The sequence below is a fragment of the Ovis canadensis genome, chromosome 20 (assembly GCF_042477335.2).
Source record: "Ovis canadensis isolate MfBH-ARS-UI-01 breed Bighorn chromosome 20, ARS-UI_OviCan_v2, whole genome shotgun sequence".
Taxonomy (NCBI): Eukaryota; Metazoa; Chordata; class Mammalia; order Artiodactyla; family Bovidae; genus Ovis; species Ovis canadensis.
In genome coordinates, this window is record NC_091264.1 from 35110128 (window position 1) to 35135010 (window position 24883).

Genomic DNA, 24883 nt, shown 5'->3' on the forward strand with positions numbered 1-24883 from the left:
CAGAATGAGTCAGTACATTCCTGACACCGCGAAGTGGTCATGCACATGTTTTGAGAGCTCAAGGATGCACGGTCTGAAGACCTCTGGGAAAAGCCATCTAGTTAATTCCCTTTGTTCTTAGCCTGTGCACGCAGTGTGGACTCTTTGTTCTCACTCTGTATCTCCCGTGTCCAGAACATGATAGACACTCGACAAAAGTGAAATTGGCAAATTGGAAAGTAAAATAAAACAGACCTTCAGCAATTCATTGTTTTTCCAAATTGTCTCCAAATTGGTTGCCTGGATGGCATTTTAGATGTGTCTGCTTCCCACACCAGGCAAGCCAGACAATAGATCTATCAGAAGGTGCCTGCATAGTTTCCACTATGACATCACATCTGGGCCACTGGCTGTAAGCTTCTTAAGGGCAGAAACTGCTTCTTTCGCTTCTCATGGCCTTACCCACTCCATTTGGCATGGAGTCCAGCACGTAATAAATTCATGTCCAGTAGATTCTTATTAAACCTGTGATTTCTGAGTTGAGCCTCAGATTCACCTTTATGTCATAGATAGAATCTTTGGCTCACTCTTGGCTGAAATACATAACTGGAGCTGAAGCCATGGGCTTAGTTAGTAGCTAATGCAGAGCCTTTGGCAAATAGGAGAATCTTTTTATACAGATGCTTTGAGAAGGCAAGTTGTGGCTTATTTTATTTTGCTGGTCAAGTAAGGAAAAGATTAATGAATACTTGTAAAATTTTTCCTTTCAAAATATAAGTAAAATCTGCAAAAATATAAAATCTGGAAGTATAATGTCATATATATGACTATATATATTTAAAATGATAATATATATGATATATAAAATATATAATATATAAATATACATGATATGTTATATATAAATCTAAAACCTTAACATTAAAATTTATATCTGTTTTCTAAAAGGGCAAAGAATTTCTCTCATAATATTGTAAGATTTGTTTTAAATATTCCAAGAATTATTTACCTGCAAACTTAAAATGAAATACATTTACTATGGGAAACTCCAACTGATAAACGTTTACTGCAGAAAATGGTAGTATTTGTCCATTTAGAGGTGTAAACTCTTTTTTTCTAGGAGTTTGGTTTTATTTATCAAACTTGTTGAGAACTATTTCATTTTGGCATTCATCAACTTGCTGTAATTAACTCAAACCTTTAAAGATGTCTGTGCACATTTTCTTAAAATTACAAATGCCTCTTAAGCTATGTTTCCTCCATATAAACATGTATTTACAAGTAGAACACAGTGACTTTTAAAACCTAGAATGGAATCTCAGTCTGTCATGATACTGCGGCATATCTTGAGGTTTCCTGTTTTCTTTCTGATTTGCAAATGATTCTATGATGAAAAAGCAAGCTTCCTGGAAGGACTGCTAATCTTCTCCTGAGCTATCCTAACCTGTTGTCTTCTAGGAACGTTTGCAATAGTGGCTGCATGATATTTACAAGGTCTGTTTGAGAGTACATTCTTTTTCCTGAAAGGTAATGTAGCAATGTTTATACTTTCCAGAGGATTCAGAAGCTCCAGGATCCTCTTTGGTGTGGTCAGTCTACTCCCCTCCCATGAATGAATGTAAACAGGATTTCCTGGACACTAGCTGCTTTTGTGATAAGTGAGGTCAGTAATAACCCCACATCACCCACTTCATCACCTGCATCTTTGCCTCCCAGGGTCTGATCCCAGCATGATTTCCGTGCCTGCCTGAAGGCAGTGTAAGCCATCCCTGAGCCCACCTTTCTCTATATGCTCGGAGAACAAGCATGTACTTGAAAAGCACATGGTAATTCCTGGATGTCATTCCCCACTGAAACTAAGGTAGTTCTTCTGCTGAGACCCTACAAGGAGCTGAGCCGAAAGCCTAAAATAATACTAAGAGGAGACTTTCCTGATGGTCAAGTGGTTAAGAATCTGCCTTGCAATGCAGGGGATGTGGGTTCGATTCCTGGTCTGGGAACTAAGATCCCACATGCCACACAGTAACCACGCCTGTGCCACAGTTAGAGAGTCTCTGTGCCACCAAGAAAGATCCTACATGACTCAAGAAGATCCCATGTGCCACAGCTAAGACTCGACACAGTCAAATAAATAAATATTTAAATACACAAATATGAAAATAAAGGAATAATAAAATAGCTCTCTGAAAGTATATTCCATGAGGACTCTTACTGTGACTTTAGTGAGTTCTAGCCTATGGCATTTGTGTCAGTTTTCTTTTTTGCCTTGCTGAGCAGCATGTAGGATCTTGGTTCCCTGAGCAGGCATTGAACCCATGCCCCCTGCAGCGGGAGCACGATGTTTTAACAACTGGGCTGCCAGGGAAGTCCCTGTGCAAGTAATCACTAAAGCACAAGCCTGTGAGACCCTCTTCTCCTCATCCGTATTTTATGTTCTTGACAACTTCTAAGGGAGTTTCAGAATAACCCTCAGCCTGAGCAGCGATTCTCCAGAGACTGATAAGGATGGGGAAATTTTAATAGAGAAATATCTTCTTGAAAATGGTCAGTTCTTCAAACAGGCTCAAGAACTCAGGTGTAGTAACTCAGAAAGCTGTGTACAGGCTGGTCCTTGAGAATCATCTATTCCAGTGGTCCCCACCCCTGGCTGATGATCACCACAGGTAGGGAATTCTACGCACAAATACTTTGGAGCCTCAACTCAGGTGAGTCAAGGCAGAATCTTTATCAGTTAGGTCCAGAAATCTGTAGCCTGGGCTGAAGAAGATGCCCTTCCTAATTTGGGTCATTTCTCGCCATCTAGAGTATCACTGTGCTATGGGCAAAAAGAACATGGAAACATCATTGGGCCTCCAGTCCCTGTAATGCCCTAGGGAGAGTACCTGAATTTAAGCGAGGAAGCCCAGATGCTCAGGATTAGCATGACTGCAGAGGGTGTGGTCAGGGGGCATGATTTGGGGTCGAAAGACCACTCTCTGTCCTCTTTGCCTCTTCCAAACCTAAGGACTTCTGAGCTTGGGACAGCGAAGCTGGTGATCCTGCTGAGGCTACAAGGGACCCAGGAGGAACACAACTGTGCCTCCGCTCAGTAAGTGTACATTTAAGATGCCCTTCTGTGCTCCTCGCCTGCCTCTGGGCCACCTGATTCCAGACAGTTCAGTGTGCTTTGTCTCGAGCTCCTTCACCCTGGTATTATTTGTCTGAGTTCTCACAGACTCACCGATGCCCCAGTGGAAGGCAGATCATCAGTGTCACAGATGCAGGCCTCTCGTCAGCCCTGGGAGGCACAAACCAGGCAGGATTTCCCCTCTCCTTTCCCATAAATCACTGCCTGCTGCACAGCACTTATCTTAAAGAGACATTTCTGGAAAGTTGGCCACAAACTGTGACACACAGTTCTGGGTCTTAATCACAGCTGTTTAAGCCAACAATGCGATTTTTGCCTGACTACTTCACTGGGAAATATGGCTCTTTCAGAAGTGAGAGACGCAGTCAATGCATAAATCAATCTCCCACCTGCAAGAGAACGAGCCTGCTGACTTCGCCAGGAAAAAATGGGTTCGCTCTGGTTTTCTCTTGACCAGCAGGGACCACGCCTCTTTATTATGGAAGATTTGGCTCTCTGGTTTCTCCCCCTTAGTCCTGTAGCAGGTAAATATTAAAAGCTACCTGTTCTGCTTGTTTCCTGACATGTTCTAGTAGGTAGCAGTCTGGCACCATCGTCTGGCTCTACTATACCATTGTCAGTGGAGAATCAAAGATCCCGGTTCTCCCTTTAGCCTTTAGAAAGGTTTGTTCACGCAGCAGAAAACTGCCAGAACCCCAGGGGCAGATGCGGATGGGGTGGGGTGGGGAGGGTGGACAGCACTATGGCTTAAAACATTGGGCTGTGAGGTCTAAAGAAAAGAGTCAATTCTAGTCTCTTGTTATACACCCAAATAATCAAAGTCAGCACCATATAAAGTGGTGATAGTTCCCCTTACTCAATAAAGCTGCTCTGAGACTCACAGCTACATAACCTTCCCCTAAATATGCTAGCGAGATCTCAGTTTCCTCCTGCAATATATGCACAAGAAAAAGCCCCAGACCACCATCAGTCTCCTGGAATTCCCTCTGTCTGGAGCTCCCTCCTCCCTCCCTTCTTCTGTCCTGCATCTGCTCCTTCCTCCAGGCCTCAACCTGGTCACTCCTTGAGCCCACGGGTGCTCACTGACCCAAGGACTCACAGAATCAAGGCATTGTGAAGTTGAGTATTTTAAAGATCATCTTGGGTAACCACTCTTCAGATGCCCTCTATAAACACTCCTGTCAAGTACTTATTAGATTGGCTTGAATACTTCGCATGACATCAAACTCGCCTCCATGTAAGTGGTGCAACCCATCATTAGTCAGTTCTGTTAGTAACTTACATCTAGTTCAGACCTATTTCTCTGTAGCTGCTACTACTTCCTTGGTGGTAGCTTTGCCTTTTGCAGACTCCCAGTGTGTGATGACTCTACTTTCCATATTACAAACTTTGAATTTAACTTTGGTCAGTGTATACCCTATCCTCATAACCAGATTAAAAGTTGACAGCAGGCAGTCAGTGAGTTTTATGTTCTTGGTGCCCAAAAGGCATTCAATACATACATACTAAGTACATGTTGGAGACAATTTTTTGCTAAAAAACAAAACAAACAATAACATGGAATCTCATAGGCAAGAGTCAGAAATACATGTTGAAAACTATGACTTGTAACTATGAACTTGGACTTGGAGCCAGAGCTGAGGTAAATGTCCTCTTACCTGGGAGGCTACTGAACTCTGTGAGCCAAGTTTTGGTTGTTTGTAAATTAGAAGCACTATTTTCTTTGCTCAATTGTTGCTAAGGAGTTGATGTATGAAGACCCCTAACAAACTGCCTGGCATATAGTAGCCACTTTGAAACAGTGTAGAAATAATGATCGTAATAAGGATTAGCATTTATGCACATGTCTGCTGGCAGGTCAACAAAACCTCTGATTCTATTCTAATCAGGTCTCCCTTTTGAGCTAGGGAAGCAAACAAACAGGCAGAGAACACCAGCACTGCTTTCTCCTTACTTTGCCACCACCACTGCCGGCTCAGAGCCAGAAATACCACAAATTATCATACGGAAGATGAATGCCAGGAAAACCTGCAAATCTCTTCCCCAGCCTGGAGAAGGCACTGCATTTCCTAAATCCAGATCAAAAAGAGCCAGCACACCTAGACTGCAGATCTGCAGAAAGTTCAGGATTTCCAGACTGGCAGCTGGCAACCCAACCTGGTGGGAACCTCGCTCTCCCTGAACAGGCACGAAGACAGAAGCGCCTCCAGCTTGAGGTCAGGACATCCTGGGGCTCCCTTTCTCCCAATGTCTTCTTCCACCAGCCGTTTCTTCTGAAGCCAAAGAAGAATCAGTGTGGACTCTTCAGTCCAGGACCCGAGATGCATTCCCAGTTAACCTAAAAAAGCTGGCTTGGGGAACTTGACAGCTGATGTTGAGGATACATTTGTATTATTTCCAACCAACAAGAAACTTTTTTTTAGAAAATACTTTTAAGTCAGTCAATCCAGGCACTTTAGTTATTTGTTTTTCGCTGCATGTGCAATCTTAGTTCCCAGCCAGGGATGGAACCCACGCTCCCTGCAGTGGAAGCACGAAGCCCTAACCGCTAGTCCCCCAGGGAAGTTCCAAGAAACTTCTGCTTTCAATCCCCTGAGAAGAGTGCCATAAAGACTAAGTTTCCAGCTGACTGGCATGTTTCCAAAATAAGATTTTCATTCCAGCTCCGGCTTCTGCTTATAGCCTCCACCTTCCCGGTTACCCAGGTCTGTGTATTCCCTGCTGCCCCTATGCCAAGCCTGTCCCCACGTCCTTTTGACTCATTTCTCAAAATGTCTTTCACAAGTGTTCCCTCTGTCCCTTTCGTAGGTCACTCCGGAGACCTGGCCCATGACGGTCAGCACTGCTGAGCATCCTTGCTGGTCTCCCAGCGCTGACTTCACCTAATTCCTTCAGCCATAACCACCTGGCAAATTTTCACTTCCGTTGGCTTCCGCCAGTTCTCTCTCTGCGAGCCTCTCAGCTGGAATGGAATCCAGGTCCTGGTGGAACTGAGGCAGAATTCTGAATACTCTGACCAGTGCTTTTTTCTCTCTTGCTCCCCAGGAACCACTCTGCTCTAACAGGAAGTATTACCCTATTCTTGTCTCTGGCCTCTGGGTTTTTGTGCAGGCTCTTCCTTAACAGAGTTTCGAAAGAGTTTTCCTAAAATGCTAATGTCACGACATCCTTCCTTCTGCCTTCAGGAGCTATATGAAATCTTCTCTGCACCAAGTGTATAGTTTGGGCTCTTTCAGACACAACATTTTTTTTTATTAAAAATCAATTAAATTTGTTTTAATTAAAAAAACATTAAAACAAACAAAACAAGTACCCTCTAGATGATGCTATTAATATTGAACAATATGTACTAAATATTATTTAATTCTCTCAATGCCTGTATAGTAATAATATATTTGGATATTTGTATGTGGGTTTCCAAGGTGGCGCAGTTGGTAAAGAATCTGTCTGACGATTCAAGAGACACAAGAGATGCAGTTTCATTCCCTGGGTCAGGAAGATCCCCTGGAGTAGGAAAAGTAACCTGCTCCAGTAATCCTGCCTGGGAAACTCCACGGACAGAGGAGCCTGGTGAGCTACAGTCCATGGGATTGCAAAGAGTTGGACACGACTGAGTGACGAAGCATGCATATATTTGTGTGTATGTATCTATATGTGGGTTTGGGTATGTGTGATAGATTTTTGATACATAATAGGTGATAGAGGAAGAAGTCTATAGCTCAGAAAAAATGCGAGTATTGATCCTCTCTTGAAAGGTGATTTCTATCTCAAAACCTAAAGCTCTAAATATTTGGTCCAGTGCCTCAAAAGAAAATTTATTTTAAGAATTTTTTCTCCTGAAACCTCTGTTTGCCTCTGTTTGGTATTAAGGCTCCAGAACACAGACATTTCTGTGTGGCCCTTGTTGGATTTAACATTCCTGTTGCTTTCCTAGTTTTCCTGGGGTGCGATGCTCTTAACTGCAGCTTACATCCTGAGTGTCCGTGACCTAGTGCCTGGGACTTTCTATGATCAGTTCTTGCTTCAGTGATTTGTAAAAGTACCAAAGCCAAACCATCTGTTGCAGGTGATGAGCTGAGTCATTAACACTTCCAAAATGACTCCAGAGGCCCAAGAGCACACAGGACCACATATTTTAAAAAACAGAAAACATCTCATGGTGATTTATCATTGCCATGATCGTTTTTTAATGAAAGCGTGTCTGGAAAAACTGTGGAATGTCAAATTCCTAGACGTGGAAGTGGTTTCCTCCCTGACAGCTGACCTCGCAGGCTGTCACCAAGGGTCACGAATAGTTGGGAAGTGCAGGAAGATGTTACTTTTCCAGCTGTGGGGGTCACCAACCATCCCTGAGGAAGCTGGGACTCAACACAGGTGGTTTGATTTTAGGAAGAGAAGTCTTTCAAAATATTTGACTGGGGACCTCGTTGGCCCTGTTGCTGTCATGGGGATGGGAGGGTTCAAGGGGTTGTCGGGGATGGAGTAGAGATGATGATACTTGTTTTAAAGCACAGGAAATACAGTCTGCGCTGTAGACCAGTGGTCCCCACCCTATTTGGCACCAGGGATCGGCTTCTTGGAAGACAATTTTTCCATGGACTGGGGTGGGGGGGGGGGCTGGTTTTGGAATGATTCAAGCACATTACATTTATTGTACACTTGACCTCCCTGATGGCTCAGATGGTAAAGAATCTGTCTGCAAAGCAGGACATCTGGCTTCACTCCCTGGGTTGGAAAGATCCTCTGGAGAAGGGAATGGCACCCCACTCCAATCTTCTTGCCTGGAGAATCCCAAGGACAGAGGAGCCTGAGTGTTTACAGTCCATGGGTTCACAAAGAGTTGGACACGACTGAACAGCTAACACTTTCACTTTTTTTCTTGATTTTTATTATTGTTACATCAGCTCCACCTCAGATCATCAGGCATTAGATCCTGGAGGCTGGAGACCCCTGCTGTGGATCACTTCAGGGAAAGCAAGGAGGAGGGTGAGTGAGAATCCCACAGGGATATAAAACCAGGCTAAAACAGAAAAGAAAGGGAAGGAAGGGAAGGGAAGGCGAGAAGAACAACAGTATAAACTTTTGGTGAGCTTTTTGATAGTTTATTAACAATGTGGTCGAATTCTCCTTTCAGGCACTGGGTAAGTCTGACCTGGTTATAGCCGATGAAGGGTCTACCAGATACCTCTATCCTGCGCTCTGGGCAAGCTTGCTCGCTCTGGCAGTCTAATGTCTCTTTCCTACCACAAGATTGAACAGATCAAGTCACGATTTCACCACCGTGCTACAAGTTAAGAAGTTTCTAGATGGTTGGTCTAGCCACAAAGCCAGCAGACTCCTAGCGAAAAGGGACACAGCCTCTGAATTCACACAAGTGGCTATGACAGAGACACGCCTTCTCTTTATTTGTTCACTGGTCTGTTGAGACATTGGGCTACTGGCCAAGCTACAGAGAGGAAGAGGGTTCAAGGGGGCTCATGTCTCCTGGGAGTGGCAAACAGGAAGCTAAAGAATTGCAATGCATTGGGATAGATGTTGGGCCATGAGGATGTGTCATGGATAATGAGAACCCAGGAAAACAGCCCTCCTTGTCTGGGGAAATTGATGGAAGAGCTTCCAAGACACGAATCCATATGAATTGATTCCCCAGACAAGCAAAGGGGGCGTGGTGGGTGGGATGCTGACTCTGTGACTCTCGCAGATACAGAGATATGTGAGAGGATGATTGGATTTATGCAGGGAAATGACAGCATCTGGTTGATGCTATCATAAGATTGTTGTGATGGAAGGAGGATCTGATCCTTGGAAAATGCAGCCTCCAGACAGAACCACCTGCCCCAGTTCTCCCATGGGGGAGGGGACACTGAGGCTCATCATGCAGGTGTTCACAGCTCTCACCTGCCCCCAACCCTCCAAAAGGCAGAGCCCTGTGTTTCTCAGACCTCTTCTTTGGAATTTAGTGAGGAAATTGGAATGGGAAACAGAGGAGGACTTGGGTCTAATGGTTAAATTGATCCATGAGATTAAGTGAGGAGTGAGAGGAGCCAAGATTAAAAGAAAAAGGAAAAAGAAAAGAGGCAAGGCTACTGGGTTGAGAGAAGAGAAGCAGGCTTTTTGGTGGTGCTACAGGGCTGCTGGGGGAAGGGCCATGGGGTAACCTTTGGGATCTGAGGAGCGGTGATGGGACAGGACACTTGGATAGAAGGTGTTTAAGATCCCTTTAATGTCATTTGACAGAGAATGGAGTGCCTTCGCAGTTACTTCTAGAAATTGAATCCTGGGGTGCTTGGAGACCAAATCATGTAGATCCCAGTGTTTCAAAAAGTTACAACACATGCTGTTTGATGGGACTTACTAGAAAAGATGGTCAAGGAAATGTTTACATACCAGCTCGTTTTGGTCTTACTGGGTCCTCCTCCATTAGCTCATGTTCATGGAGAAGCTGAAAGAACATTTTAGAAAATAGTCAGTGAGTGTTAGCAATGTCTTTTCATGATGGTTTTCTGCTCACAGGCCCAGGAATGTTCAAGCTGAGCATAGGGCTACGGCTCTGGGCCAATACCTCGTGCCCTGTGAATGGCGGGCCACCAGCAATGGGAGGGTAGGGAATGCAATGGATTGGCTTCTGGGATATGACCTTGGCATTGACTTTTTATAGACCAGTCACTAGATCCAGAAGTGGAAGAAATCAGCCTATCTGAGTCTCTCAGATAGGTTCCTGCAGCTTGAGGCCTGTCAAGAAATATAAATTATGCTGCACTCTGTTGCACTGGGGCTTGAATCCTGAGTCATTCGGGCGGCACTTCAGACGAGTCTCACAACCTCTCTTCTGCACTCCCTCAGCCTTGGGACTATTTAGGTGATGCATGCTTAGAAGTTATTTTCTGCTTCTCAAGCCCTTTTACTCCTAGATGGTTTTATGGTTGCTTTTTGGGTCAAGGGCTTTGAGACCCAGCTCTAGAGCCAGACTGCTAGGCTAAAGAGCTGTGCCCCTTACTCGCCTGCGACCTTGAAGAAGTTATTTAGTCTCTTTGAGCCTGTTTTTGTTTCTGTAAAATGGAATAATAGTGCCGACCTCAGAGAATTGTTATGAGAATTAAGCCAACTGCAATGTGGAATATACTAAGCTCTCAAAAACATTAGTTATATCATATAGCATGTTCGTCTCCAAGGCAAACCATTCACTATCACAGTTATCCAAGTCTATGCCCCAACCAGTAACACTGAAGAAGCTGAAGTTGAATGGTTTTATGAAGACCTACAAGACCTTTTAGAACTAACACCCCAAAAAGATGTTCTTTTCATTATAGGGGACTGGAATGCAAAAGTAGGAAGTCAAGAAACACTAGGAGTAACAGGCAAATTTGGCCTTGGAATGTGGAATGAAGCAGGGCAAAGACTAATAGAGTTTTGCCAAGAAAATGCACTGGTCATAGCAAACACCCTCTTCCACAACACAAGAGAAGACTCTACACATGGACATCACCAGATGGTCAACACCGAAATCAGATTGATTATATTCTTTGCAGCCAAAGATGGAGAGCTCTTTACAGTCAATAAAAACAAGACCAGGAGCTGACTGTGGCTCAGATCATGAACTCCTTATTGCCAAATTCAGACTTAAATTGAAGAAAGTAGGATAAACCGCTAGACCATTTAGGTATGACCTAAATCAAATCTCTTATGATTATACAGTGGAAGTGAGAAATAGATTTAAGGGCCTAGATCTGATAGATAGAGTGCCTGATGAACTATGGAATGAGGTTCGTGGCATTGTGCAGGAGACAGGGATCAAGACCATCCCCATGGAAAAGAAATGCAAAAAAGCAAAATGGCTGTCTGGGGAGGCCTTACAAATAGCTGTGAAAAGAAGAGAGGTGGAAAGCAAAGGAGAAAAGGAAGGATAAAGGCATCTGAATGCAGAGTTCCAAAGAATAGCAAGAAGAGATAAGAAAGCCTTCCTCAGCAATCAATGCAAAGAAATAGAGGAAAACAAGAGAATGGTAAAGACTAGAGATCTCTTCAAGAAAATTAGAGATACCAAGGGAACATTTCATGCAAAGATGGGCTCAATAAAGGACAGGAATGGTCTGGACCTAACAGAAGCAGAAGATATTAAGAAGAGGTGGCAAGAATACACAGGAGAACTGTACAAAAAAGATCTTCACGACCCAGATAATCATGGTGATGTGATCACTAATCTAGAGCCAGACATCTTGGAATGTGAAGTCAAGTGGGCCTTAGAAAGCATCACTACGAACAAAGCTAGTGGAGGTGATGGAATTCCAGTTGAGCTATTTCAAATCCTGAAAGATGATGCTGTGAGAGTGCTGCGCTGAATATGTCAGCAAATTTGGAAAACTCAGCAGTGGCCACAGGACTGGAAAAGGTCAGTTTTCATTCCAATTCCAAAGAAAGGCAATGCCAAAGAATGCTGAAACTACCGCACAATTGCATTCATCTCACATGCTAGTAAAGTAATGCTCAAAATTCTCCAAGCCAGGCTTCAGCAATACGTGAACCGTGAACTCCCTGATGTTCAAGCTGGTTTTAGAAAAGGCAGAGGAACCAGAGATCAAATTGCCAACATCCACTGGATCATGGAAAAAGCAAGAGAGTTCCAGAAAAACATCTATTTCTGCTTTATTGACTATGCCAAAGCCGTTGACTGTGTGGATCACAATAAACTGTGGAAAATTCTGAAAGAGATGGGAATACCAGACCACCTGAACTGCCTCTTGAGAAATCTGTATGCAGGCCAGAAAGCAACAGTTAGAACTGGACATGGAACAACAGACTGGTTCCAAATAGGAAAAGGAGTATGCCAAGGCTGTATATTGTCACCCTGCTTATTTAACTTCTATGCAGAGTACATCATGAGAAACGCTGGACTGGAAGAAACACAAGCTGGAATCCAGATTGCCGGGAGAAATCTCAATAAGCTCAGATATGCAGATGACACCAACCTTATGGCAGAAAGTGAAGAGGAGCTAAAAAGCCTCTTGATGAAAGTGAAAGAGGAGAGTGAAAAAGTTGGCTTAAAGCTCAACATTCAGAAAACAAAGATCATGGTCTCCAGTCCCATCACTTCATGGGAAATAGATGGGGAAACAGTGGAAACAGTGTCAGACTTCATTTTTTGGGCTCCAAAATCACTGCAGATGGTGACTGCAGCCATGAAATTAAAAGATGCTTACTCCTTGGAAGAAAAGTTATGACCAACCTAGACAGCATATTCAAAAGCAGAGACATTACTTTGCCGACTAAGGTCCGTCTAGTGAAGGCTATGGTTATTACTGTGGTCATGTATGGATGTGAGAGTTGGACTGTGAAGAAGGCTGAGTGCCGAAGAATTGATGCTTTTGAACTGTGGTGTTGGAGAAGACTCTTGAGAGTCCCCTGGACTGCAAGGAGATCCAACCAGTCCATTCTGAAGGAGATCAACCCTGGGATTTCTTTGGAAGGAATGATGCTAAAGCTGAAACTCCAGTACTTTGTCCACCTCATGCGAAGAGTTGACTCATTGGAAAAGACTCTGATGCTGGGAGGGATTGGGGGCAGGAGGAGAAGGGGACGACAGAGGGTGAGATGGCTGGATGGCATCACTGACTTGATGGACGTGAGTCTGAGTGAACTCCGGGTGTTGGTGATGGACAGGGAGGCCTGGCGTGCTGCGATTCATTGGGTCGCAAAGAGTCGGACACGACTGAGCGACTGAACTGAACTGACAGTATGATAGTTAAGAGTTAAGTACTCTGCAGACATTGCTTCAAATCCTAGCTCTTCCATAAATGGCTGTGTGACCTTGAGCAAGTTACTTAACCTTTCTGTTCCTCAGTCCTCACCTGTAGTATACAGATACAAATAGTTTGCCTCATGAGGCTGGTGTGAGGAGCAAATGATTAATCAATGTAGAACACTAGAATAGCTTTAGTGACATAGTAAGTGCTGTTCTGGGACACGGCATCACACTGTCTGGGGGCACCATTCACACAGACCACCCCCTGCCCCCCGACTACATAAACCACTTGCTTCATCTCCATAAAGCGCATCTACTGTCAACATGGGCTTCTTTAGGAACTGACATTGACTGGCTTTGCTGCTGGGCTCACTGCCAGCTCTGTAGCTTATAACCTCACCTTGACCTGATATGGGGCTCCTAGCTCATCCCTGCCTCCAAGTGAGTTTTCCTGCGATGAGTTTCCCAACCCAAACTTCCTTTAAGTCTCAGTAGAGGAGCCAGATAACCCCCGCCTCCAGGGTGTGTAGTTTACCTGGAACTCCCATCACGCCCCACCACCGCTGCCCCCTTACCAGAAAGCACCACCTGAGACAGAGCTTGTTTTGCCCTCCATGGTCTCTGCCATTTTTTCCTAGTTATCTCCCATCTTAACGATATCAAGAAGAATAATTCATAATTCGTCTTCAACACCCGGTGCCAGGCACTGTTGAGTGCTTGGTGTGTGCTTGTTTATTCTATCCTCATGACAATCTAAGGTGTAGATACTGCTATCATCTGCATTTCACAGATGAGAAAACACAGGCGCGGAGAGGTCAAATAACTTGCCTAAGGTCACACGGCCTTGAAATGGCAGAATCAGGACTCAAACCCAGCTAACCTTCCTCCTAAGTCTGCACTTATCCACACAGGCACAGCATCATCTTACCAGGCGATATCCTGGGAAAGCATGGGGAAACTATTCCTCTCGGTGACCCCGTCTCTCTTAACCAGTACTTTGTCTCTTTCTCTATTGCCTCTTCCACCCCTGCCTTCTTTTCAGCGACTAGTATTAATGTCCACAGGAAATGTGAAGGGCCCTGAGAGTCCACAGACGTTCTTGAAGACGTGAACAGTGGAATGATGACTGATGTTTGGGATGTGCAAGCTCAGGCTCTGCCTCCTTTGTTGTGAGGTTATCTCAGCTCTACCGAGATGTGAACGGACCAAGAAATAAGAAAGTCAATGTATAAGGCTGGTTCCTGCCCAACTTCCCCGGGAGCCTGCTCTGGCGCTGAGCCTGGGCAGAAGGAAAGGTTCTTTGGCTGTCTTCCTGCCTCCATCCTCCCTGGGATTCGGGGGAGGTAGGGGGAGCCACCAGGAAGCTTTCTCTGTTCACTCTTTGTGGGCTTGCTGCAGGGGGACTCAGCCCAGGAGAAGGTGACTACCGGAGGTCACCTTTGGGAAGCAGGCCAAGGTTTCATTTCCTCCATATTCCAGGGGTCGCTAGAGAATTAATGACTTGCCACTGGCAACAGTGGATTAAAATCAAGGTACATTTCAGTCCTCTCTAGTAAAGCACTTCTAATCTTCACGAGCATGAGACTCCTCTCCCTTCCCTCCCCCAATCAGATTTAGCAGGTCTCAGATAGGGTAAAGAAAACTGCTTTTTTTAAGAAGCACATCCCTGGACAGGAGGCCAGTTTTTTAGAACCTCTGCTCTTTAACTACTTCTTGAATCTTCATGGTGATTATCTGAAACTTTCACGGAATACCTCTAATTAAGTGCTGATTCCACATAGCTGTCACCTACTGGCTCCATTGTTCAGTGAGGATTCACAGCTTTTTATGAGAATAACTGACTTTTGATTTTAAACCCTGTAATCACTGAGTTGCTTGCTTTTTTGGAAGGAAAGCTATGACAAACCTAGATGGTGTATTAGAAAGCAAAGATATCACTTGGCTGACAAAGGTCCGTACAGTTAAAGCTATGGTCTTTCCAGTAGTCACGTATAAATATGAGAGTTGAACCATAAAGAAGGCTGAGTGCCAAAAAATTGACGCTTTCGAATTGTGGTACTGGAGAAGACTCTTGAGAGTCCGTTGGACAGCAATGAGATCAAACCAGTCAATCCTAAAGGAAATCAATCTTGGATATTCATTGGAAGGACTGATGCTGAAGCTGAAACTCCAATACTTTGGCTGCCTGCTGGCCAAAGAGCCAACTCACTGGAAAAGACCCTGATGCTGGGAAAGTATGAAGGCTAAAGAAGAGGGCGGCAGAGGATGAGATGGTTGGATAGCATCATTGATTCAATGGCCAAACTCCAGGAGACAGTGGGGGACAGGCAGTGCAGTCCATGGGCTTGCAAAAAGTCAGACATGACTTAATGACTGAACAACAATCACTGGGAAAAGACGGAGGGAAAACATACTAAAAGCACTGAAGCCTCTGGGTTGTTCACTGGTGATGCTGGTGGGGGCAAAGACCCTCGGCCACCTGGATTTGACTAAGCACCGAGAGTTAGGTCGTGGGGCCTGGATTTCAAGAAGGCAGGGGTTGGAGTCACGCCAAGAACTGATCCCTCTGCCTTTTCTTCTCTCTAACTGGAAAAGTCATTCATTCGTTCCAAGCCTCACATTTTGAAAAACAAGGAGCATGAGAAACGTGATGCGTCTCTGGCAGGGCTGACAGCCCACGTGCCCATCTGGCCTGGGCTCATAGGGGGACAGTCTTGCCTGCCTGAGTCTCATGTTGCCCCAGTTCGGGGAACTATGAGGCTGCACACAGATCCTGCCAGGGTCTCCCAATGCTGACTATGATTCCAGAGAAAACCCAGAGCCACTGCCTGTCCATGGAAAGGTACCCAGATGGGTATCGGAGGACAATGACCAGCTCTGCCCAGAAGGGATTTCCTGTTTGCCAAGCTTCAGTCAGAAGATGCAAGGTCACCGATTCCAGGAAACGCCCCACTTGTTGAACTTTACAAGTAATGGGAGGGTGGGGAGTGGCCTGAAAGGGGAGCAGACAGACAGTCAGGAATGAGAGATGGCATTTTTAGAAGTGAAAAAAAAAAAAAAAAACCACCAAAAAACAGGGAGCCAGATGTCAAACAAATAAATAGTCACAGATCTCACCCAGTTTTGCATCTTTGCCTCAATTGTCTCAGCAAGGATCCCGTTAAAATATCTTCTTCCTGGGCATGCAAACCCAGGTTTATTTGTACCAAAATAGTAAAAATAACCACCAAATCTTATGCATTTGCTGTGTGCCAGTCATGATGCTAAGCCATGTAGATCTGAGAACATGTAATCCTGAAGAAGCTGAAGAATGAGACACTATTTATTTCTCATAGTATGTGAGAAAACAGGTTCAGGGAGATGAAAAAATGAGATGGAATTTCCAAAGTTAGTGAGCATTTCTGAGCTGGGCTTTGGCCTCAGGGTTGATCCCAGCATTGAGAATCTGCAGCCTTGCTGCTCCCAGTGTGATCACTGAGATGGGAACAAGAGTAACTAGTCAGAAGGCAACACCCAGAGCCCCACCCTCAGACTTCCTGAGCTGAAATCTGCACTTTAGAAGGTTCCCAGCTGGATTCATGCACACATTGAAGTTTAAGAAGCTACATCATCAATCACACTTCAAAAGGCTGTCTAGCTATATTTGCACTCCCCTGTTCAGAGCAGCATTGTTCACAGCAGCCAGGAGGTGAGAGGAACCCAAATGTGCCTTAATGGATAAACAGATTAACAAATCGTAGGATATACATACAATGAATGGATCCTTATTCAGACTTAAGAAAGGAAGGAAATTCTGATGCATACTATTAATACAACAGATACATTTTTAGGACTTTACGCTAAGTGAATAAGCAAGTCACAAAAAGACAAATACCGTATGATTCCACTTGTATGAGGTACTCAAGAGTCATCAAAATCATGGAGTCAGAAAGTAGAACAGTGAGCACTAGGAACTGGGGTCCTGTGGGGGGCTGAGGGGGTTTTGTTTAATGGATACAGAGTTTCAGTTTTGCAAGATGGTTTTGCAGATTGATTGTGTGACAATGTGAATATATTTAGCTACTGAAATACACAGTTAAAAATGGTGACAATGGTCATTTTTTTTAACAGGTCATCACTGTATGTTACACTTTGTGTACTGTTACAATAGTAGCTGAGTGGCAACCTAGGGCCATATAAGCTGATAAGGCAGTTTCAAGGGCATCTCTTCAATGGAGGTCTTCAGTCTCTGAACTGGATGAAAATATTATCTTGAAGGCAGATCTAAAGGGGGAAAGTGGGGCTCTTTAGGATGGTGGTGGGAATATCCAGGAAGATCTCCTGGTCTACCAGGCTGATGGAGGAGCTCTGTTATGGATGTTCACGAAGGTAGAGCTGGCGCAGTGGAAGGGCATCGCTGTAGCCAGGAATGCTGGGAATCTCTGGAACAGAGGCAAGGCTGACCCCATCGCTAAGATCAGGTCAGTCTCTGGCTTTCTCCCCATATGCATGGGGTAAGTAGACTTCTGTACTGACCATGCACATCCTCGGGAAAAGTAGTGTTTCCACCTTCTATTTATAAGAGCAAGCTGCTGCATAGAATTGCAAGGGTTGTATCCTACATATTGCAATTTGGAAGAAGAGACACAAAGTATACTTCCCAAATTATGAGAGAAATAAATAAAAAGAGAAGACCTAGGTCACACAAAGAAAGATACAAAAAACGAAAAAGAGGAAGGAAATGCATAAACCCATAAAAAAATCCTGAAAGTAAGAGCAAGAATTTTAAATGACATCAAATGTAAATAAATTATACTCCCCAGTCACAGTCAGATTAAAAGAAAGAAAGAAAGTGAAGTCGCTCAGTTGTGTTCGACTCTTTGCGACCCCATGGACTGTAGCCTACCAGGTTCCTCTGTCCATGGGATTTTCCAGGCAAGAGTACTGGAGTGGGTTGCTATTTCCTTCTCCACACGTTAAAAGAAAGGAATCTAAAACATGCATTGTTTATAAAAGAACCAGTAAAGCAAAGGAATATACTAAAAGCTACACAAAAAAATAAAGAATAAAGATCAAGCAAACACAAAAACAGAACCGACAATTGGAATAGAGGACAGAGGATTAAAGTTGAGAATCTCCAACCAGGAAAAGAGAAGACATTTTCTGATGCTAAAATCTATCAGTGAAAAACTAACAGTCGTGACAGACTGAACAAAGTAACACTGAAATATCTTTTTCAAAAAGTCAGTAGAAAAAAATACAAGAAGGGAAATGATAATAGCAAACAGTGATAAGGCCTTTTTACATGTGTTAGGCACTAGTCTAAAGCATTTTGTAAATATTAACTAATTTAATTCTCATCAGTTCAGTTCAGTTCAGTTCAGTTGCTCAGTCGTGTCCGACTCTTTGCGACCCCATGAATCGCAGCACGTCGAGCCTCCCTGTCCATCACCAACACCCGGACTTGACTCAAACTCACGTCCATCGAGTTGGTGATGCCATCCAGCCATCTCATCCTCTGTCGTCCCCTTCTCCTCCTGCCCCCGATCCCTCCCAGCATCAGAGTCTTTTCCAATGAGTCATAGCAATCAGCAAATCAATACTATTATTTTCATTATTTACAGATGAAAAAGCTGAGACACAGAGAGAATCACATCTGTCCCATGAGCTTTCATAACCAGTAATAAGCTCCGCTTTGGTGCATGGAGTAGCCTAAGGAAAGAAGATCCCAGTGATTCCCACAAGGAATAACGGGGTGAGCTAAACTCCCATTAACTTCCCAAGGACAAAATGACCTGGCTGATTTGTTTTACAAAAGCTTGGGTGATCACCCATGGCCCTTTCAACTATATCGATCTGTGATTATAACATGACACAAATGAATACCTCTTGAAATGTGTTTTAGTCTGATGCTCCTGGTTAAAAAATAAATAAATAAATTCCTTTGAATTTTCCTCTGTCCTCAAAATCTGCTTTATCAATGGTGCTGTCAGTTTCATAGGGTGGAGCTCCAAGCCTGGAAGTGGTAAATTCATTAAGGAGGGAAGCCAGGGGAATGTTCCCCTGACACCGCTACTGATTCCAGAGTATGACGTGCTGTACCCAGGGTGTTATTGTCGGATGAATACCATTTATGGTCCACCACTCACTCCTACCATTTATGACATGTTCTCAAAGGCTCTGAACATTTGTGTAAACCAGTTTCTGTCTATTATTTTCCCAGGAAATCAGAAAAAAACATGTGACAGGGAAATATAGCAGACATGGATTTACTCACCGAATGATAAACAATAGACTCTAAATTCAAACTCAGTGTAGCTTGGGAAGAATAAATCGCAATAATCACAAAGCACAAAGTGGTTCTCCTTGGGGACTTCATGTCTTCAAGTTTGAGTTGCCTTGCCTGCAATGAAAATAAAGATGGCTTAGAGACAGAGTTGTTTATTTATCAAACTTACAAAAAGACTAGGAAATGCTGACTCCAAGGTCACACTGAAAATGGGCATTTTCAGTGGAGGGGAGAAGGGAAAGAGCTTAAAGGCATCAACTGTAGAAAAAAGTGTCCACTCCAGACCCTGGGATGATGAAAGGATAATGTCAGGAAAAATGTGGCTGGGGAAGACCAGGGATGGTACCTGCGAATGGAACAAAGATAGCAGATCTTTAGGTAGGTTTCCTAGAGACAGAGAGAAGGAGAGAAAAGAGGAAAGAGAAAGGAGAAAGAGGAAAGACTACTCAGTATGAAATACTTTTAACCTTATGGTTCAGTACATATGAACACAAGGATTCAGAGAACAGCACTTTCCTTGCCTGCATGCATCACACTCTGATGTTTTCAGTTCTGTTCTCTTCTCTTACCCTATGTCTTCTTTTAATCCTGGCAACAATCCATTAAACTGACTTGTGTGTGTGCATTTCATCGCTGAGTCCTGTCTGACTCTTCTGCAACTCCATGGACTAAAGCCCGCCAAGCTTCTCTGCCCATGGGATTTCCCAGGCAAGGATACTGGAATGGGTTGCCATTCCCTTCTCCAGGGGATATTCTTGACCCAGGGATCGAACTCACATGTCCTGTATTGCCCGTGGATTCTTTACTACTGAGGCACCAGAGAGGCCCCTAAATTGACTTGAAGACCCATGTTAATGGGCTATGCCCTATTAGTATGAAAAATCCTGGAACTGGTCACAAAAATACAAGATATATTTTAGAGATTTTTAGAGTATATAACATAGAATATTAATAGAGAATATCTCATATATTGATTCTTGATTGCCATCTCTTTACAACGCTGGTGATGATTAAAAGGTTTTTTTGATGACCAGATTAATCACGGTTGCATCTGAAAAGTAGAGAATCACATGGAATAATCCCAGATCCTATGGGTCTAGGGACCAGGACAAACTACTTTTCTTTCCTTAGTGACTTTTTAAAATCCATATTTTTGTGAAAAGAATACTTGACAAAGGGGCAGGAGGTAGGAACCAAACTAATTGCATCTGGGGCTTCCCTGGTGGTTCAGTGGTAAAGAATCCACCTGCCAAATGCAGGAGACGCGGGTTTGATCCCTGGTCCAGGAAGATCGCACATGGCATGGAGCAGCTAAGCCCGTGGGCCACAACTGTTGAGCCGGTGCTCTAGAGCCTGGGAGCCACAACTACTGAGCCCACGTGCCGCAACTACTGAAGCCCGGGCTCCGCAACAAGAGAAGCCACACAATGGGAAGCCTGTAAGCTGCAACTAAAGAGCAGCCCCACTCGCCGCACTAGAGGAAAGCCTGACCCGCAGTGAAGACCCAACAGAGCCTTAAATAAATAAACAAAATTACAGGGAAAAAAAACTAATCTAATTGTATCCTTGAATAAGTCATTTATCTTCTCTGAAGCCAGTTTGTCTGTCTATGACATGGGGATACTTAGACCTCCTCTAATTCTCTCACTGACTTTTCTGAGGCTCTAATGTAATTAAAAGCCGTGCAGAGCTTCAGTGATGCCAACTGCAGTGGAACCACCCTGACAGCAGAATCCAGAGGGCAGCCATCAGGAAGGGCAGGCATTGGTCCAGGCATTGCCACGAGCATCAGCGGACTTGGCCAGGCTGGCACACGGGGAGACAGCCAAGACTTACACGCCAGCAAGGGTCATGTTTCAATCACCAGTTGTTGGCTGCCTCCTTTTCCTCTTCCCCAGTGGGAGAGAAGGAAGCATAAGGCCCTGGAAAACTGACCCAATTTGCAGATCTGGCAATGAAATGCATTTTTTAAATTCTGCAACTCAATGGCTTTTGGAAAATGCTTCGCAATTTAGGATACAGGAATAGATATTTAAGGCCAGATGCATCTACCATAGGGAAAGCACAGCAGCTCATTCCTTGCTGAAAAGCAGTAGCCTTTGGTGGGTATGGAGCAGGCTGATTTAGCCTGGGGGTAACAACTGTCTGGGGGATGAATCAGGTATTTCAGAGGCAATTTAATCTTTTTAGGCATCCACTTTCTGCTTGTACTAACTGGTTCCATTTTGAAGCAGTTAATCAAGGAAAGAAAGGTTAGTAGCTTCAGTTAATGAGTCTCCCTTAATACTTGAGAGCCAGGAAGGGACTCAGGTATTAAAGGGATTGGAGTTGACTGCACATCTTTTCATCACTTTTTAATACTGGCCTTTGTCAGCTAGCAAGGATTTCCTTGGTCATGATAATGATCAAATGGTCACACCCTGCCCCCCAAAAGGTCATGTCTGGTCCCTTTGTATAGTAGCCACTGGCCAATGCTTTCTGCTGTCCCCAACTTCCCCCACCTTCCTTGGACATAGTTCTTGATTAAATTGACATCTTTTTCTCTGTTGACCTATTTTGTAGAAATACAATTATAGAAAGGACCACACTATGGGGAAGGGGGTGTTCTCCGGATGCAGAAAAAAGATAACAGCTATGTAGAATCAATTCAGTTCAGTTCAGTCGCTCAGTTGTGTCCAACTCTTTGTGACCCCATGAATTGCAGCACGCCAGGCCTCCCTGTCCATCACCAACTCCCGGAGTTCACCCAAACTCATGTCCATAAAGTCGGTGTTGCCATCCAGCCATCTCATCCTCTGTCATCCCCTTCTCCTCCTGCCCCCAATCCCTCCCAGCATCAGAGTCTTTTCCAATGAGTCAGCTCTTCGCATGAGATGGCCAAAGTATTGGAGTTTCAGCTTTAGCATCGGTCTTTCCAAAGAACACCCAGGACTGATCTCCTTTAGAATGGACTGGTTGAATCTCCTTGCAGTCCAAGGGATTCTCAAGAGTCTTCTCCAACACCGCAGTTCAAAAGCATCAATTCTTCAGCGCTCAGCTTTCTTCACTGTCCAACTCTCACAACCATACATGACCACTGGAAAAACCATAGCCTTGACTAGATGGACCTTTGTTGGCAAAGTAATGTCTCTGCTTTTAAATATGCTATCTAGGTTGGTCATAACTTTCCTTCCAAGGAGTAAGCGTCTTTTAATTTCCTGGCTGCAATCACCATCTAAAGTGATTTTGGAGCCCCCCAAAATAAGTCATCAGTTACATAATAAGGATAAAGGGAAGGTCCTCCACTTAAAGGAAGAAGGCCATTGTTTTGAGAGAGAGGTAATATTAAAAATATTTGACAACCAATATGGCATGAGCCTGACCCATATGAACAAGGATACCAGCTGAAGCTCAGTCCCACTTTCAGGGTTCCTACTATGTTTGGGAGGAGTTCTGAAGATGAACTTTTCTCACCTACATCAATAATGTCTCAGTAACCCTCCAGCTGTTTTCATCAGTGAGGAAGCTAGTGGAGGCTGTTTAACTTGGCTAATGGGAAAAAACTCCCAATCCATCCAACGAAAAGCTCAGAGTAGAATTCCACCATCAAGGTGATATATCTTGAGTAGGGCTCCCCCTTTTTTTGTAAATCCCCAAGACGTTCCTATTTATTCCAAATTCCTGGAATAAATGTGCTCAGTCGCTCAGTCATGTCACGCTCTTTGCGACACCATGGACTGAAGCCCACCAGGTTCCTCTGTCCATGGGATTTTCCAGGCAAGAATACTAGAGTGGGTTGGCATTTCCTTCTCCAGCATAAACGGCAGACAACAACTAAAAGACTCAGTGACAAGCAGAGACAGAAAAAGAGAATTATCTTATGTCATTCTCAATTTCTTTATCCTTTGAAATTATAAATTCTGGACACTGTCTACTAAAACTCACCAATGTATATGAGCCTGCTGTGTCTTAGAAAAAGCTGAGAGGTATGACCTCATGCTCAGCAGTAACCTTGTGATGGATGAGCAACTTCCTGGTTCCTCAGACTCCATTTTCCTGTCTGTGAAGTCAGAAGATGGGGGAGGGGAACCAAGCACCCTGACATCATATGCCGGGAAGAAGTGGCAGTGATTCTCAGCACTACTGCTCTTGGAGGACAAAGGTCTAGATTACTTGAAGCGGTCTTAAACCACATTCTCTCTCAGAGGGATTATGCACCAGGAACATTCATTGTGAAACTGACCTGAAACACATCAGGGAACTGTTCTCCTAAATCTTCTGAACAACCAGGGCTTCAAATGAACTGGTCTCTATCCCTTCATCAGCTCTGAGCAGCCCAATTTTGATTGAAGGGGTGGGAGGAGAAGTCAAGGGGTTGTACGCCTTGCAAGTTACGAAGACTGTTCATGAAATGGCCTCATCTGTGAGGTCTGATGACCCAATGTCATCATCAAGATGTGATTCCAAGCTTAGTATATAGAGGGTAATAGTGAGGCTTGTTCTGGAAAGGATTTCCTAAGCTCTACACAGCTCTGCCCTGCTGTGCTCTCAGGTGTCCTCAGCCCCTCTTCCCTGGGGACCCCAGCCTTAATACTCTCCTTGGCTCCTCCTGGGGAGAAAGAAGGCAGAAGGTAAAAGAAAGCCCACATTTGATTACCCTCTGCCCAGGTGCCTCCTCCTTCCTCCAGTTCAGGTCTCTGCTTCTGGCTTGGGTCCAAGCACAACTTCTCCCCTTAACATCACCCTGGGTAGCACCACCCTAGAAGGAAGCTTGCTGGAGTATTTGAGCATCATCTGCTTAAATGGTTCTTATCCTTGGCTGCGCATCAGAATAAGCTCCAGGGGAATTTCTTTGCTTCCTCTCTTCATTTGTTGTTTTAACATCATGTCAGATCAACTGAATTAGCATTTTTGGTGGGGGCAGGAGTGAGGGGGTGGCTGTATCCGCCCCAGCTTGTTTCTGATGCAGACGGAGGTTTGAGGTCTGCAGGTCCCTGCTTTCAGCATCCCATTGCCCTAGCCACACTCCTGGCACTTTCTATCACAAGCCTATAGTCCTCTCTCCACTAAAGAAATTACATAGAAACAGAATCTTAGGGGGGATGCATTTAGGAGGCAATCAATCAATGGTGGATGAATGAATGGATTGATGGGAGTATAGACTCAGAGGTCATCTACCCAATAGTTGATGCAATTCAGCAGCCAAGGCTGTTATTTGAGGTTGTGTCACATATTTCACGTAGTATCAAATGTGGTGCACAGTTACAACATGAGAGAGAACGTTCCATAGGCCTAAAATCGTGCTAAGTTAAGCATGCATGAAATGAAATAAGTTATGTTCCTTGTCTCGAAAAAGCTCTCAATCATATCAGAAAGGCATGAAACAGACTGAAAGAAAAATGTGAGCTTAAAAGACGCTATTTACTAAATGTCTACTAGGTACCAAACACTGCCCTAAATGTAATTATTAGTATGTTCGTTCACTTAATTTGCCTCACAATAAGACTTGGAGGTAAGTGTTTCCTCCTAATTCATGGAAGAGAAAATGAAGGCTTTCAGAGAGGTTACTAGACTTATTCAGGTTGTCCAGCTAGTAAATAACAGTAAGAATTGCCCCCGTTTGGGCCTGTCTCCAGGGCTTCACTGGTGGCTCAATCAGAGAAGAAACCGCCTGCAATGCAGGAGCCCTGGCTTCAATCCCTGGATCAGGAAGATCCCCTGGGCAAGGGAACGACAACCCACTCTAGTATTCTTGCCTGGAGAATTCCACGGACAGATGAGCCTGGTGGGG

General features: G+C 44.2%; 1 protein-coding gene across 11 annotated transcripts in view; it reads right to left on the minus strand.

Moving 5' to 3' along the window:
* The window catches only part of ADGRF5 (adhesion G protein-coupled receptor F5), a 114096-nt gene that overhangs the window by 37346 nt on the left and 51867 nt on the right, over positions 1-24883 (minus strand). For all 11 annotated transcript variants that reach the window (XM_069563926.1, XM_069563928.1, XM_069563919.1 and 8 more), the window contains exons 2-3: positions 19102-19227; positions 9494-9548 (exon numbers count right to left, since the gene is read on the minus strand). In XM_069563926.1, the coding sequence (XP_069420027.1) occupies positions 9494-9548; positions 19102-19203 (157 nt within the window). In that variant the 5' untranslated portion in view covers positions 19204-19227. The remainder of the gene's footprint in view (positions 1-9493; positions 9549-19101; positions 19228-24883) is intronic.